Source organism: Lottia gigantea, assembly GCF_000327385.1.
Source record: "Lottia gigantea unplaced genomic scaffold LOTGIsca_36, whole genome shotgun sequence".
NCBI classification, from domain to species: domain Eukaryota; kingdom Metazoa; phylum Mollusca; class Gastropoda; family Lottiidae; genus Lottia; species Lottia gigantea.
In genome coordinates, this window is record NW_008709220.1 from 1,548,589 (window position 1) to 1,564,376 (window position 15,788).

General features: G+C 31.7%; 1 protein-coding gene across 1 annotated transcript; it reads left to right on the top strand.

Moving 5' to 3' along the window:
* Positions 1-8,432: 8,432 nt before the first annotated feature.
* On the top strand, positions 8,433-15,361 carry LOTGIDRAFT_162867 (hypothetical protein; the record flags this gene model as incomplete). The annotated part of the gene is made up of 4 exons (XM_009058885.1): positions 8,433-8,568; positions 12,211-12,308; positions 14,005-14,216; positions 15,325-15,361. The coding sequence occupies 4 exons, from the start codon at positions 8,433-8,435 to the stop codon at positions 15,359-15,361; spliced, it is 483 nt and encodes a 160-aa protein (XP_009057133.1).
* Between the last annotated feature and the right edge of the window lie 427 nt (positions 15,362-15,788).

Here is a 15,788-nt window from a genome sequence, read left to right on the forward strand (position 1 = left end):
TTGGTTCGTGGTAACTGGAACTTTACCAGCAACTCTGGTATATATCAAGTAATTATGTGGCCCCCAGTAGTCACTAGTGCTAAAAGGGTTAAGTGAATTATTTGTAAGCTTATTCCTCTTGGTGAATTAGATTTGTATTGGGCTTGTCAAACAACTTAGCTTTACATCAGGCCCTGAAAATTGATAAAAGTTACATGCTACTGGCTTTTAAAGGAATATATTGATGACAGCATCCCTTGAAATTATTTGATGATCTGTTTATAATTAGTAGCCAGTGCAGGTAGACTGGGCTCTATGATTAGATCAATAGATATAGTGTTAGTTAGAGATATAGATAGTGATCTAGATAGCCTTATTATCATTATATACTGATTTTAGTTTCAATTTCTGTTTTGTGGGTGGATTTTAAACAAGAAATTGCTGCCACTGTTTGATCGGAGCTGTTTAATTTGTGGATTTGTTAATTTGTGTTATTGGTTCAAGTGATTTAGTGTTAGCAGATCTGTCAGTCTTCAATTTTTAACTTGTTTAGGTGTTTACAGTGTTTCTAGAAAGCTATAAACTAGTACTGTGGGGGATATCACTAGTTTAACAGGGAAGTTCAACCTATTGTAGCATCTTCTACTTTACTGCAGTCCTCAACATTGCTTTTGGAGATTTCTTATAACTTTTAGTGTTTATATATTAAATTTATATTTATTTTGGAATATCTATTGAGCACTAAAGACTTTGTTATCATTTCTCTGACTGCTGGTAGTATGTCTATGTTACCTTGCCTGGCAAGCTATCTTGGAGATTTCCTATAGCTAATAGTGTTTATTTGGTAAATGTTGAATATTTATTGAATATTAAGAAACAAGAGTTTAATGGATTTAAACTTCTATTTATTATTATAACACGTGTTATGTTTTACAAGGATTATATTTATTGATTATCCTATATTTATTAGTTAAAAGAAGATAAAAGTGTTTTGATAAAACAGGTGAAAGAGAATAATATACTATAATGATTTAAAATATTTTACACTAATATTCTCATTTATCAATATAGTACCAAAATATTCTTCATTGACTATTTTTAGCTTGGGATATTCTCTGGATGTTAAATATGTTCTAAGTACTTGGTGATCAGTGGTTTATTTTATATAACACTTTATAAAACTGATGATATCTTTGGAGTTGTGGTCATCGTTTATGTTATTCACCTACCTACATTAACAATTTCTGATAATTTCTTCTGAAAGAAGGAACTGAATATTTGGTTTGTCTTTTCTGAATTGACTCATTCATATATTACTTCTCTATGTGATGAGATCTTTGCTCATTCTGTAGACACCTGTTTTGGATATACAACCCTCATCAGTACAGCTAGTTAAGAAATGAAGGTTGACTTGTAGAACTAAATGTTAGAAATTTGCTAGAGCACATTTCATGCTGCAGACTTGTGTTGTGGATATACAACCCTCATCAGGACAGTTAGTGTTTGTGCAGCTTAACTTGAAGTATAAAATTAAAAGTATATGAAGTAAGTAAGTGACCTGAACTAACAGGGTTAAAATCAGTGAAGCAAATTGAAGTAGAAGAGTTTTTATAAATAAATCAGAAGAAATTCAAGATGAATAACTTTTTAAAGGTAAATATTAACATGAAATTCAGAAAAAATATCATCCTGTATATTCCATGAGGAATAATACCTCATTCAAGATTTCACAATTCTTCACATTTAAAAACGATACTATTATAAGTTATTTTATTGAGTTATTATTTGTAATGTTGATATTTGAGAACCAAACAGATTTAATGATGATTAATTAATTATGTTAACTGGGGTGTAAATAGATATGACAGGTGATGTGATTTATTTATTGAAGAATATAGTAAGATGATATAAAATATATTTATATTCCTGGGTCATATATACGAAGGTTTGAGAGCACTATGTGTGATAGTCCCTTTAAACAGTTCATTGACTGACTTTAAGACTAGTTTCTTTTAGCCACAAATTAATACTTCACTGCACAAGCCAATCACCTGTAAATACCCTGTGTTTTATTACTATTTTTATCTTGGGATTCACCTTTCTCTCTGTCCTCTGGGGTGAGCTGTCTTCAACCTTACCCTAGCTACTGTGTGTGTTGGATACCACTTTTTGAATATATCAGCATTGAGGAGACAGAACCTGATTTCTCTTTTAAAATCTTGTCTTTTGATTCAGCCATCTGATTAATTCTACATTAATTAGTGAAAGGTTATAATTAAGATGGTAATATAGTTAAGATAACTAGTTTTTGATCTTTAAACTCCACTTCAGGGTTTTAATCTCTATAAATAAAGAATTGAAACAAATCCAGGCCTTATTCTTGAAAGAAAGGGTGACACCCCGTTCATCCTGTTATCGGCTATATATGCAGTTGTTTTGATGTCAGAAATTTTTGTTGATTTTGAGAGTAGATTCTAGTTGATTGTTTCTAATCCTAATCAGTACTTACAGCAGTCTTACTGCTTCTACGATGTGTGTCAAAGTACTGACCATGTTAGTAAGGATTATTCTGTCCTTGAGGGAAATTGGATTCTTGTGCATTATGTGCTTTTAGCAGAAGACAATTCAACTTACTACCTACTTGGCAACACCCACTACCTCCAATCATCACAATGTCAAACATTTACGAACTTTTTACTTAATCTTTGAATGCAATAGCCACTATTCTTGTATCACAGAATACAGCGATTTGATTGGATTGTACTCCAGCGAATACAACCAAACAGACGGACGGAAAATATGATGGCTTAGTCTTTACAGACTTTCTGTCAAGGATTCTGATTGGCTGTATTTGCTAATGTACAATCCAAACAAATCATTGCACTTAAAAACTTCCGTGATACAAAAAAGGTGACTATTGAAGTCAAGGTATAAGACAAAGTTTCTAATAGTTTGACATTGTGAAGATGTGTTTCAAGAAAGGTGACTATTGAAGTCAAGGTATAAGACAAAGTTTCTAATAGTTTGACATTGTGAAGATGTGTTTCAAGAAGGGTGACTATTGAAGTCAAGGTATAAGACAAAGTTTCTAATAGTTTGACATTGTGAAGATGACCACCTCCTCAATAAATCATGTTTACTTTAGAACAAGTATCAAAATCACTGACAGTGGCAGCAGAAATTGTTATTTATATTGAGTGAGATATTTAAATGACCTATCAGGTGACAGGTGTTTGATTTATTCACCAGACTCAAGATGGTTTCCATTAACAACATAAATATTGTTCTTTTAGTAAGACTAGCATCCACAATTCTCCAGAGTAGAAGTTGGTCTTTAATATTCAAGATGGTTTCTAAATTACTTTCATTAACGATGTTGTTTGTTAATTGTAATTGGCAAGAGCTCATTCCATGAATCTCACATGTTTCTCATAAACAATCTTCATCAACTATGCTTTTTTCTGGTTTTGGGATTAATTTTCTAAAATTTGACTGAAGGTGTTTGAGAAAATTCATCAAACAGGAGCATGAAGTTGACAGTGAAAATATTTTGACTCTCAAATTCACAATTGACAATCAAATTTAATCCAATTATTGTCATGTCATAATCTTGTAAAGTGGAATTTCAGGAACCATACACATTAATTAGACAGGAAATCAGAAAATAAACATTCCTAATTTACATACTACATCTTTCTCTTTTAAATATTTTATATAAATAAACCAAGTACTAACGATCCAAACAGTAAAACGAAACCCGAAATCCAAAACAACATTTTAACGAAACATTGGTAGCAGCTAATGAACTTTTCGTATGAGGAAGTATATCAATTATAAGTGAGTAAGTATTTCATAATGAAAAATGGTATCAGGTGTCTAGAAGAGTAAGCATACCCTGCGTGGCACAAAACTGCTCACATGAGGAAGTATATCAATCATAAATGAGTGAGTATTTCATCAGGTGTCTAGAAGAGAAGGAGCTATTGAGGTTAATCTTGGTATATTATGCAAATAGAAACCAGTATTATCTCTTCTATACAAACACGGAAACATCTATTTAGAACTGATTTAAATTGCTCTCTATGTTTAAATATAATATTTCTAGAAATTGAGGGTATATTAAAATTCTCAGTATGTTGAAAAGTAAATAAAAACAGTTAGTTTGAACCTGAGAAGAATAAAATTAAAATATAAACATTTCATTTCAAGTAGGGTGGATCACTTTAACACGTTATTGTTAATTTAAAGGAATTGTACCACTTTTGAAGGGGAATGTATGCTGGCTTCATAAAAACAGGACAAAGACAAAAGCTCTGACTCCCAAATAGTAATATTTATTGTAAAGTGAGTTTGGGTTTTCAGTGTAATTACAACAGAGAAAATCCTTGTTTGATTAACTTCATTTATGAAATTGCTAATACTAATATGAATAGAAAGTAGAGGTGTTCTAATGGCTTGGAAAAATACCAGTTTGTCTCACATGTCCATAATTAATTCATAATTAGCTAAATTAGAAGAGAATTACCAGCAGAATTCCAATGAGTGACCGATCTAGAAAGGTCAAAAGTCTATATTTGTTTATCCAGACTGTCATACATGGACATTTATGATTGGTTAAAACTCTTAATTATATGCAATAAGAACATAATGATAAGATTAAGAATAAATGATAATTCATTAGAAACACCAAGTAATCAAATAGTTTGCTTAATTTGACACTAAAAAATAAGGAAAACCATCTTTAAAGATAACTTTTACAATAATATTCTGATTTTTGAAATGTTTTTATGATAACATTCAGTTTTATCTTTACTTTCGTACTAAAATATAGATATTATAATAACCTAGTATCAGCATATTCTCCCACTTACTATTTGAGACTACTAACGAATATCTAACATTTACTACAGTAACTACAATACAAGATTGTTTGTAAAGTGGGATAACAATGAAGGGTGTGGCAGCAGGCAGGGTATGCTTACTCTTCTAGACACCTGCTATCACTTTTCATAATGACAATCTTACACACTTATAATTGAAATACTTCTCATGTGAATAGTTTATTAGCTGCTACAAATGTTTCGCCAATGTGTTATTACGGATTTCGGGTTTCGTTTTGCAGTTCGAAATGTTAGTACTTGATTTATTTATAGCTCATTCAGATGTGAGTTAGATCTGCTCAGCAATAAGGTGCTGTGGGTTTGAATCCTCCTCAATGTAAGAAAAATTTTGAAGCTCAGTCAATGCTTCCGAGAGTCTGTTTGGTGTCAACTTTCACCCCCTATTTCCACCTTATGAGCAAATTTATTTACTTTTACAAAAGAGGTGTGACATGAAGTTACTAAGTGGTATAGTATCTTGAAATGAAAGTTTGTATATAAAGTGGTATGAAATGATGTTAAATGTAGAATGAAATAGAAAGAATTTAACTGAAACGATCTGATTTGATGGGAAGGTAAATGGAATTTAGTGTTATATCTTTACAACCTCTTACTGTATGTAATGGATTTATAACTTTACTTTAAGAGAGGAGATATGATTCAGGTGACTGTTTGAGTAGGATTTATTGGAAGTGATTTAAGTAGAGTGATATTTTTGAATCATTGGACATGATTTTATGTGAATTTTGTTAACAGATACTGTGACATTCATGATTTTTGAGTAATTTGTAAGTTATATCCATGATTTTATCAAAATATGTTGAAATTCTCACTAAAAGTTTTAATCTGATTTAAATGATATTATGTATGTGTGTATATTAGTGAAATCTCATTATTAGAAAATTTATAAGAACTTTTGTTGCACTTTGTATGTGGCAGAAAAATGCAATAATCAAATAGAATTAGACAGTTTAGAGCTCCAGTCAGACATCACTGTCAGACATCACTGGCAAAGCCAGCACATCTTCAGTATTTGAATTCAAATATTGGTGATATCAGACTTGTCTGTGATACTGTAAGAGCCTAGTTCCACTAGTACCAATTTTTAAGTACCTTTAGTGCACATGTACAGATATCTCAGTTTAAATCACAGTAATAACTCAGAAACATCCTGGTATGTGGCCTCGGTTCATTGCCAAGTTTAGTTCTTTTCATCAAACACTTCTATTAGTGAGTAAGGTCTGTATTCAAAGTGCAAATTTCAGAAATATGGAGGTATATCTTGTATTTTTGAAAGTATAAATATCTGTGTTACCTGTATTCTAAGCTAAGAATTGTTTCTGTACATGTATGTGCCCTCAGTTAACTGCCTTTGATAGCTTTCATCCTATAGGCCTACTTATGTTCCAGCCTGTATTTTAATTTTCACAAATAAAAACTGATATCTTTTGGGTTTTTCTTTTTTGAAGAGAATACATGTCTGTGTTACATGTAATCTAGGCTAAGAAACTTGCCTCGGTTCACTGCCAAGTTAGATACCTTTCATCCTATAGGCTTACTTCCGTTAGTAAGTTCCAGCCTGTATTCAAACTTGAGAGTTCTCAGACTCAGATTGAAATTTTATTAGCTATATCTCTATTGGTATATCGTGCAATTTTATACTTTCATTAGAACATTTAGGTGAGTCAGTTCTAGTCTGTATTCAAAGTGGAATTCTGAGAAATAAGGAGGTATATCTTGTGTTAGGGTGAGGGTGATATGAGATTAAAATTCCCATGTACAGCAACTGTCTAGGTTACAAAGCAAGAACTATATATTTCTATATCCTGTGATATATTTGAGGGCTGTGTTACCTGTATTATTCTAGCCTAAGAAACTAAGGTGTTTATGTATGAATATATAGTGTTGATTCACAGCTGAGTTTATCAAACATTACAGAAATACAAATATTTTGGTGAAAGTATTTGGTATATTTTCGATGCAAATTTGTGTCAATTTGTGAAATTGTTCAACTTTAAACCTTAGAGATTTTGATTAACTATAGTTCCTCCTCTAGCACATGTTTGGGATATTACATCCTCAGCACAGCTATAATTTTGGAAATGGAAGTAACTTTCCTATAGACAACTCAATGAACATTAGTAATATAAGTAAGTAGTATGAAATATTTTGGTACCATAGTAAAATAAAATATATTTAGAGTAATATAGTGACATCTGTTAAGATAAGAAATTACTCAATAGATCTTACTAGCCTAGTAAAATAACAGTAAATATTGTTACCACACATAATACTGGTAATTTACTGTCACAGTTCTGATATACCAGGAGCCATGGTTGCTCAATGAGCTTTCTGAAGGTCCAGGGCTTGATAATACCTTCAGACTCTTAAACTCAGTTTCACCCTGTCAGTGATTCAAGTCTGAGTGACTTGCCATGGAGAAAGCGTAAAGTCGAAACCAAGGCCCCCACGTGTTACAGACTGCATGTTAAAGATGCCTGGACAGTTGAAAATTAAAAAACGGCTAATGCTGCTGTCCTGGCAAATTTTCCTCATTGTACACTGCATGGCATTGCCTGTCTTCATTAGCTCACATGGTGCATAAAAGTACGACATAAAACTCCATTCATTTCATTTCATTTCTGATATACCAGATTTTTAATTGTGTTGTATCATTTGATTTTTCTTTCTTATTTCTGTGTAGAATAAAATTTGAGGGAGGGGGAAATCTGAGCCATCCTCAATTCTGGGAGACAACATTAGCCTACTCTTTTTTGATTCGGAAATGAAGGGATTTTTAATGTTCACATTCTGCAGCATACAGAACCCCAATTGATTGTACCATCTGATAGACTAGATGTTTTTTCATGCCAACTAAAATATTTAAGTAGGTAATGGAGTCCATTGAGATGAAGAAACATGGTATCTATATTTAAGCTGAAATTCAGATGATCATGTCACTTTGACCCAAGTAAAATATACAATTTATTTATGTTATGAACGAAATTGTCATGGGATTGGTGTAAGATTTTGATTTTGAGAACCATGAAAGGTATCGTGCTATGAAGTTTGTCTATGTATTAAATAGTTTATAATGAAACAAGATATAAAGTGTATTAAAACAGTCGGAGACTAGATATTTGATCTCTTACTCTATTCTTAATTTCTACTTCCATTATTTATATAATAGTTAACAGTTAACAACATTGACTTTCTTCTCAGAATAAAAACTGTTTAATTTCTTTAAAAACTGGTCTGGAATGACTCAGTGAGGATAAACTCATCTTCACAATGTCAAGCTATAAAGGTGCATTTATACAGAACGCGAACGCGGTTTTTCATCATGGAATGGTTTCATCATTTTATAGAGGGACCGTTCAAATAGAATGCGAACGCGAACAAATATTTGTTCGCGCGGTCGACCGCCGAGATTGCCCCAAGAGCGAATTTTTCAGAAAGTCGTGGCGGATTTCTTGCTATCAACCAATCAGCTTGTACCACCTGCCTTGCATCATTTCCTAAAATAGAAACGTGTGCACATGGCTTTTCCAATTTGCTTGTAGGGTACAAACAATGGATAAAACGGAAGTTTTGATTTTAGAAGTTGAAAAGAATCCAGTTTTGTTTGACAAAGCTGAAAAAACTTACAAAGAGACAGTAAAAAAGAAAGATATTTGGAAGGGAATCGGAGAGAAGGTTGGACTGACAGGTTTGTGATTAAAAAAAATTCAATTTATTTTGCGTGTTTCATCAATGGTATGGAACTTATAAAGAAAATAACATTGGACCAATTCATTAATTAATTACTTATTAATTGACTGTTGTCACACTTTGTTTAACAACAAAAAAGGCGATCCGCATTGAAAGCCGTTGACGGTTTTCCGCGTCGGTCGCGGTTGCATTCGCGCTCTGTATAAACCCACCTTAACTCTGATTGGCTGTTTTCGCTAGCATAACCAAATCACTTCATTTACAAACTTCCCATGAAACAAGAAAGGTGACTATTGCAGTCAATAGCTTGACATTGTGAAGATGAAGTTTGTAATAGCTTGACATTGTGAAGATGAAGTTTGTAATAGCTTGACATTGTGAAGATGAAGTTTGTAATAGCTTATTGATATTGTGAAGATAAAGTTTGTAATAGCTTGACATTGTAGAGATGAAGTTTGTAATAGCTTATTGATATTGTGTAGATGAAGTTTGTAATAGCTTGACATTGTGAAGATGAAGTTTGTAATAGCTTGATATTGTGAAGATGAAGTTTGTAATAGCTTGACATTGTAAAGATGAAGTTTGTAATAGCTTGACATTATAAAGATGTAGTTTGTAATAGCTTGACATTGTGAAGATGAAGTTTGTAATAGCTTGACATTGTAAAGATGAAATTAGTAATAGCTTGACATTGTGAAGATAAATTTTGTAATAGCTTGACATTGTAAAGATGAAGTTTGTAATAGCTTATTGATATTGTGAAGATAAAGTTTGTAATAGCTTGACATTACAAAGATGAAGTTTGTAATAGCTTGACATTATAAAGATGTAGTTTGTAATAGCTTGACATTGTGAAGATGAAGTTTGTAATAGCTTATTGATATTGTGAAGATAAAGTTTGTAATAGCTTGACATTGTAAAGATGAAGTTTGTAATAGCTTGACATTGTGAAGATGAAGTTTGTAATAGCTTGACATTATAAAGATGTAGTTTGGAATAGCTTGACATTGTGAAGAAGCACTTTGTAATGCCTTGACATTGTGAAGATAAAGTTTGTAACATTAATTTGGTCTTTTGGTTCATCACTATTTCAGAGGGTTCACATGGCTATAGTTCCTTTGCTAAGATTATTATGAACAAGCTAAATTAAATAAACTGGGGTTGATATCTGAGTTAAAGGAATCATTAAGAGATTTTTAAACTTTTTATGTGTATCAGGGACACTGATAGCATCAATTGGCATCATTTCAATTTTCAGTAAGATGTCTGTGGTTCCTGTAATTCCACTAGTACACTACATTATCTGAAAGCCCCGGATATATGATTAGGACTTTTTTACGATAGTGATGCCAATATCAGATGATGATGGTTCCCAATATACTTAAAACATTAAGAAAATCTCTTTTCTATCTCTAAGATATTATATTAGGCAGAGTTTGTGATACAGTCTCTTTAAGACACTAATCCAGGTGTGTAATATTATTCTCAGGTAAAACTAATTACCCAGCAGGTAACAACCTGGTATTTATTACTCTCTAATATCTTATATCTCTACTGATTTCTTTATAGTTGTTATCAGAAACTTTTATCAGAAACTTTTATCAGAAACTTTTATCAGAAACTTTTATCCTGAGGACAGGAACTCTTTTAATGCTAGATGTCTTAAAATTCCAAAGAAATATTTTTTCTATGAAATTTCGTGATTGCAAATTTTCTTGTGTGAGTCTTATCTTTGCCATTCATTTGGCTAAGTAAACTTTAGTCTCAGAAAGGAGAATTTTTTTAGCTGAGCCAATCAGTAATAGTGTTCACAGTTGACCATCGAAATTTTAGCCTTTAAATTAATGTGTGGTGAGAATTATCAGCGATTGAATGTTAAAATGACAACTCGTCAATTTAAGATACTCTGTGATATATAGAAAAGACATATATAGAAATAGTCAGTAAAATTCATAGTCATATGTATTTATAATATTTATTATTTATAAGTATTTTTGAAGGAATTTTGTGATTTTCGTACATTTCTAGTACTTCTGAAGACTATTTACATATATTCAAGACTAAAATCAACCCCCGAAAATAGCACATCTGTCCCTTTAAATTGATGTATGGCTTGTTATTTCAACTTTGTATATAATCAATTTTAATGATTGACTATTCAGATGATGTTATTTAAAGTTCAGTCTACCAGAAAAAGAAGGATTATATCTGTATCAATGAGGCTGTATATGATTTATAATTAAACCTCTATAACTACTGTTGTAGATCTCTATCTTCCTATACATAGTCTAGTTTATTATGTCCATGCATGCTATAACCTAATTTAATAACAGATGAAAGAGTAAACCAGTTAGTATTCTTCACTGATTGTTAACTTGCTATATTAATATAGCTCTCTTTCTTAACATTGTTCTGTGATTTTACCAATGCTGTTGATGTCATCAAGTTTACTGATCATTACTATTAGTAAATTTTGTATGTTGTTATAGGTAACCTTATGATATGCAATTGTTGTGTTCTATGATTTTAACAAGGCTGTTGATGTGATCAAGTATACCAATCTAGTCATAGACATACAATTTATGATCCCAAAAAAAAAATTGTACAGTCCTAATTGTCAAAAGAGAATTTACTAAGACTGTTGAAGTAAGGGACATTTATTGTAAAATTTGAATCTGTGATTTTACCAAAGCTGTTGATTGGATGAATGTAATAAAGTTTGCCAGACTTCTTCTACAATTCCAGTAAACAGTACATGATTTTAAGATAATCCTATGAATTACCTGACGTAAGCTACGTTTTTTAGACTTGTAATTTAATTACTAACAGGGTTGACCAAGAATCAGCTTAAAGATAGGAACTTGAGTTTTTAGACTTGTACAATCAATACCAAGAGATTTGACCAAGAGTGAACTTAAAGATAGGAACCTTAGTTGTTATCCTTGTACAATCAATACCAAGACTAAGGACCAACTAGTAAATAGGACCCAAAACCTATCCTAATGAAAAAGGCTTGTTTCATTCTTTCTAAACTGTGACCTTTCTAGTTAACCATTTACTAGAATTATTGTGTCTAAAGAGAAATTTGATTCTAGCCACCTCACCTCCACCTTGATTTGATTTATTTACCTAATTAATGAACTTTTAACTAATTAACTGGACAGTGCAGATAATAGATTTCTTAAATCTTCTTCACTTGGACTAATTATATAGCTGAAATAGGAATGGTTTAAGTTAGTATTTAGGATGTGATTGTTGACAGATGTTAGCTGGCACAGTCCTAAAAAACTAGACCTTGAAGTGTGAATTTGAAATGGATTTTGTTTACTTGGATTGAGAAGTTTTAGATTGTTGACCGATGTATATCTAGCTATTTTTGACAGATGTTAGCCAGCAATGTTAGGAAATTTAGGCCCAACAATGTAACTGCCATGTCCACTTGTAATGTAATTAAAATAGACTAAGTCATTAAAAAAAAGACTATATATTTTATTTTTTATATGTTAACATTGTGGTCAGACAGACAGCAGTTTGTAGTCATCATTAGTTCAGACAGTGTTTTCAGACACTACTATTTATATAAATAATATATGATGTCTGTAGATATTTTATTATATGTATATGTAAACATTGTGGTCAGACAATAGCTGGAGTTTGGTGTCACCATCAGCTTCTAGAATGTTTTCAGGCACTACTATACATACTGTATGTATAATATTTGTTGTTGTTTATCTTGAGGTATATTTAGGGAAGGAATTAAACCATGGCTTACTGTAACTATAAATATACTGACTTGATTATAATTACACCAAGCCTATTATCTATCAGGCAATATACTGTTGACTTGTTCAGGTTATAAGTTCTTCACCTTGATACTAGAATATAGAGAGTGGTTCCTGGTATTCACAACAGTCAAGGTTTCTGTCTCAAACAACTAGTGTCATTCCTGGTACTACAGAGTGGTTCCTGGAAGTTCTACTGTTTTTTGAACATTGTTCCTGATGATGTTACTAGTTATTTAATTTGGTACAAGAAAATAGAGTGGTTCTTGTCCAAAATACATTCCTGGTACTAGAGCATGGTTCCTTGTATTTTAACTTCTGATAGAAGATTGTTCAGTTGGAATTAGAATATAGAGAGTTGTTCCTGAAATTGACAACATTGTTCCTGTTAATATTACAAGACTTTCAAACATGCATTACAGAGCGGTTCCTGTTATTTACTGACTGCTATTAGAGTTTGGTTCCTGTTGATATTATAAGTTATTTATCTTGGTAGTAGAGGGTTGTTAATGAACAATGTTCTTGTTGATGTTATTATTCATTCTTACTGGTTGTAGAGTGGTTCAGAGAGATTTTTGTGGATATAACATTACAATTTTGTTCCTGACATTTTCATAGATATTGGAGCAAACAGGATTGGAAATAATTGTTGTGCATCATAAGATTCAACTTTGTCAGTTTCACATCTAAATTAATTTTATTAACCATCAATATTTATTGAAGAATTTAGGATTTTGATTAAAGTTCATTCATGCTTGATGTAGATGGTTGTATTCTGCAACTATGTCCTTGGATGAGAGAGAAGTTTTGATTGCCCAGTGTGACAAATACTAGTGTCTAAAAGACTTTACTGGTATTAAGGGTGGTTCCTGGCAATTTGTCTGTTATTGGAACATGTTTCCTGACTGGAAAAAATTATTATACATTGTATGACTATTTTCAAATTTTTATTGGAGAATTTTTGACTGTTATTGACAAGATTGTAGTCTGTACAATGTAGAAGGTGGTTCCTTAACTAGCAGAAAAACTTATGTTGCCTATCATTCTTAGTTTGCTTAAATTTTACTAGATGTACTGTGACCATTTTCTCAAACACTAGGTGTCCTGACTATACATAGTTTATGAATTAGTGCCTAGAACTGATATTGTGTTTGTTAATGTGGATAATATCTGTACACAAAATCTCAGGATTCAATAGTTATAAAACTTTAATATTAACAGAACAATATTTTACCTTTGAAAAGTCCAGGAGTGGAATTTTATGGTGTTGTTTAGAAAATGGAACAGTCAGGATGAATTTTTATTCCAAGAATTATTCTCCATCGGTTCCTGATAAACTACTTATAGAAAAACGCAAGGTTAATTCTTATTTTAGGATTTACTGAAGTATTATTTATAATTTTTTGTGACGGATATTGAATTTTTTTTGACTGTATTATTGGTTAATGGTTAATGGATTCTTATTGTTTTATTTTTTTTAATAAGTGAAAGGAATTATTTAACAGTGCTTGTAGCCATATACAGTGAGATATTTCTCTGACTACAATGTTTTGAACTCATAATTTGCTAATGTTTTCTAGAACTAAGTGATATTTTTTGTGGGTGTATCTAATGTTTTTCACTCATTAACCAGATTTTTCTTACCATTTCAGACCAATCTGGCTAAAAAACGGGAACAGATGAAAACCACAGCATTACCAGAAGTCCCAGAGCAGAAGGAATTAAAAAATCAGAATGGGGAGGGAGAGGATATAAAACCTCCACCCCCTACAGATGACCCTGTGACCCCTAGTATACCTGATTCATTCCTTCAAAAACTGGGATTAAAAGTAGGCAAGGACCCAATCAATAAAGAATCCTCTTTGTAAGTATTCAGTCTTTTTCATGATTTTATATCAAATGTCTACATCTTGCCCTTTTTTCACAAAACTTGCTGCGTTTCTCCATAAATCATGATTTTGTGGTATTTTTTAACATTTCCATCTATGATTTAATTTGGGATATCATCAGGGTCTGATATTTAAACTTTGGGGTTCTGTTTACATATCATGTTACAAGGGACATAACTCTATTGAAGAAATGTTTTTTTTATGTGAGCTCCAAGTTACAAAGGCATGGAGGAATGGGAGCAAATCCAAAATCAAGGTTTAAATGATTTTAAAGGGTCTCTTTTGCAAACGTCCGTAGATATCATTAGATGCTGAGTGTAATGGAATTGAATGTACTACAGACTACTGAAGATTGTATAGTGTAAATTGATGCTATAAGTGTCCACAATATAAAAATGCAATCCCTTTAGAGGAAATCAGTTTATATTAATTGTAAATATTTCAATCTATGATGAGCTAGTTAATAATATGTGTATAAGATAAAGGGCAATATGAGGTTGATATTGCCCTGCTGGAGTTAAATGGTAAAAGACAGGTAATAATATGTGTATAAGATAAAGGGCAGTACGAGGTTAATATTGCCCTGCTGGAGTTAAATAACAGCCTCAGTTTAACCTGACTTATCTGATTAGTTTGATAGAATGACAGAAGTCATGGTGACTTTAAAGCATTCAGATTTTTAGTTTAAAATATTATGTTTGACTAACTTGGTGACAGTGTTATTTGACTTGATTTTTATTATACATACCATTGTACCCTTGTTTGATAAAGACCATCTTCATTACCAAAGCCAGTGTCCCGACAGTTGTTGTTTTGCAAAAAGAAGAAATTATTCAAAATTATGTAAAATTTAGAGTTTATTATTATTTTTAATAAGAAATCATTTTCAACTTGAATATATTTTAACAGAGAAAAAAACTGTGAACACTTTATAAATCCGCTTTGGAATTTGGAGTGTGCACATTCAAGGGAATTTGGAAAATACCGTTATCATTCAGTGAAGTGTCGATTACGGCTCTGCTGACGTTCGAAGGACAAGTTATTCTTTCAATATGTAAATTGTTAGAAATTTTCCTGCTGTAGGAACGCCTGTGCCTACAGACACAGTACCGTAACATAATACTGTAGAATTTATGTATAAAGAAATTAATCATTATTACAAGTAAAAACAAGAGGCTAAAGAACAGTGTATTATTGTAATCATTGAAGTTGATGTAAGAGCTTGTCCAAGAAGTAGATCAGTTGCCATCCTTATATACAATCTTTCTTACATATTGACAAAAAACAGACAAGATGAATAAATGGTAAGAATTAAGGTTTGAGGAAGCAGATAGGTTTGTTAAAAGGGGAATTGAAGTGTGTAGGTTAAAGCTGATGAATGTAATAAACCAGTATGTTATCTGTAAAATATCTACTCAGATCTGATGTGATATGTAGGACCACCTGAAATAGGGCTTATTGTCGCTCTATTGTTTACTGCCACTCCTAATAATCTCTAATTAATTGTTGCTATTGTTTATTTTGTGTATATATATAACTTCTTGTAC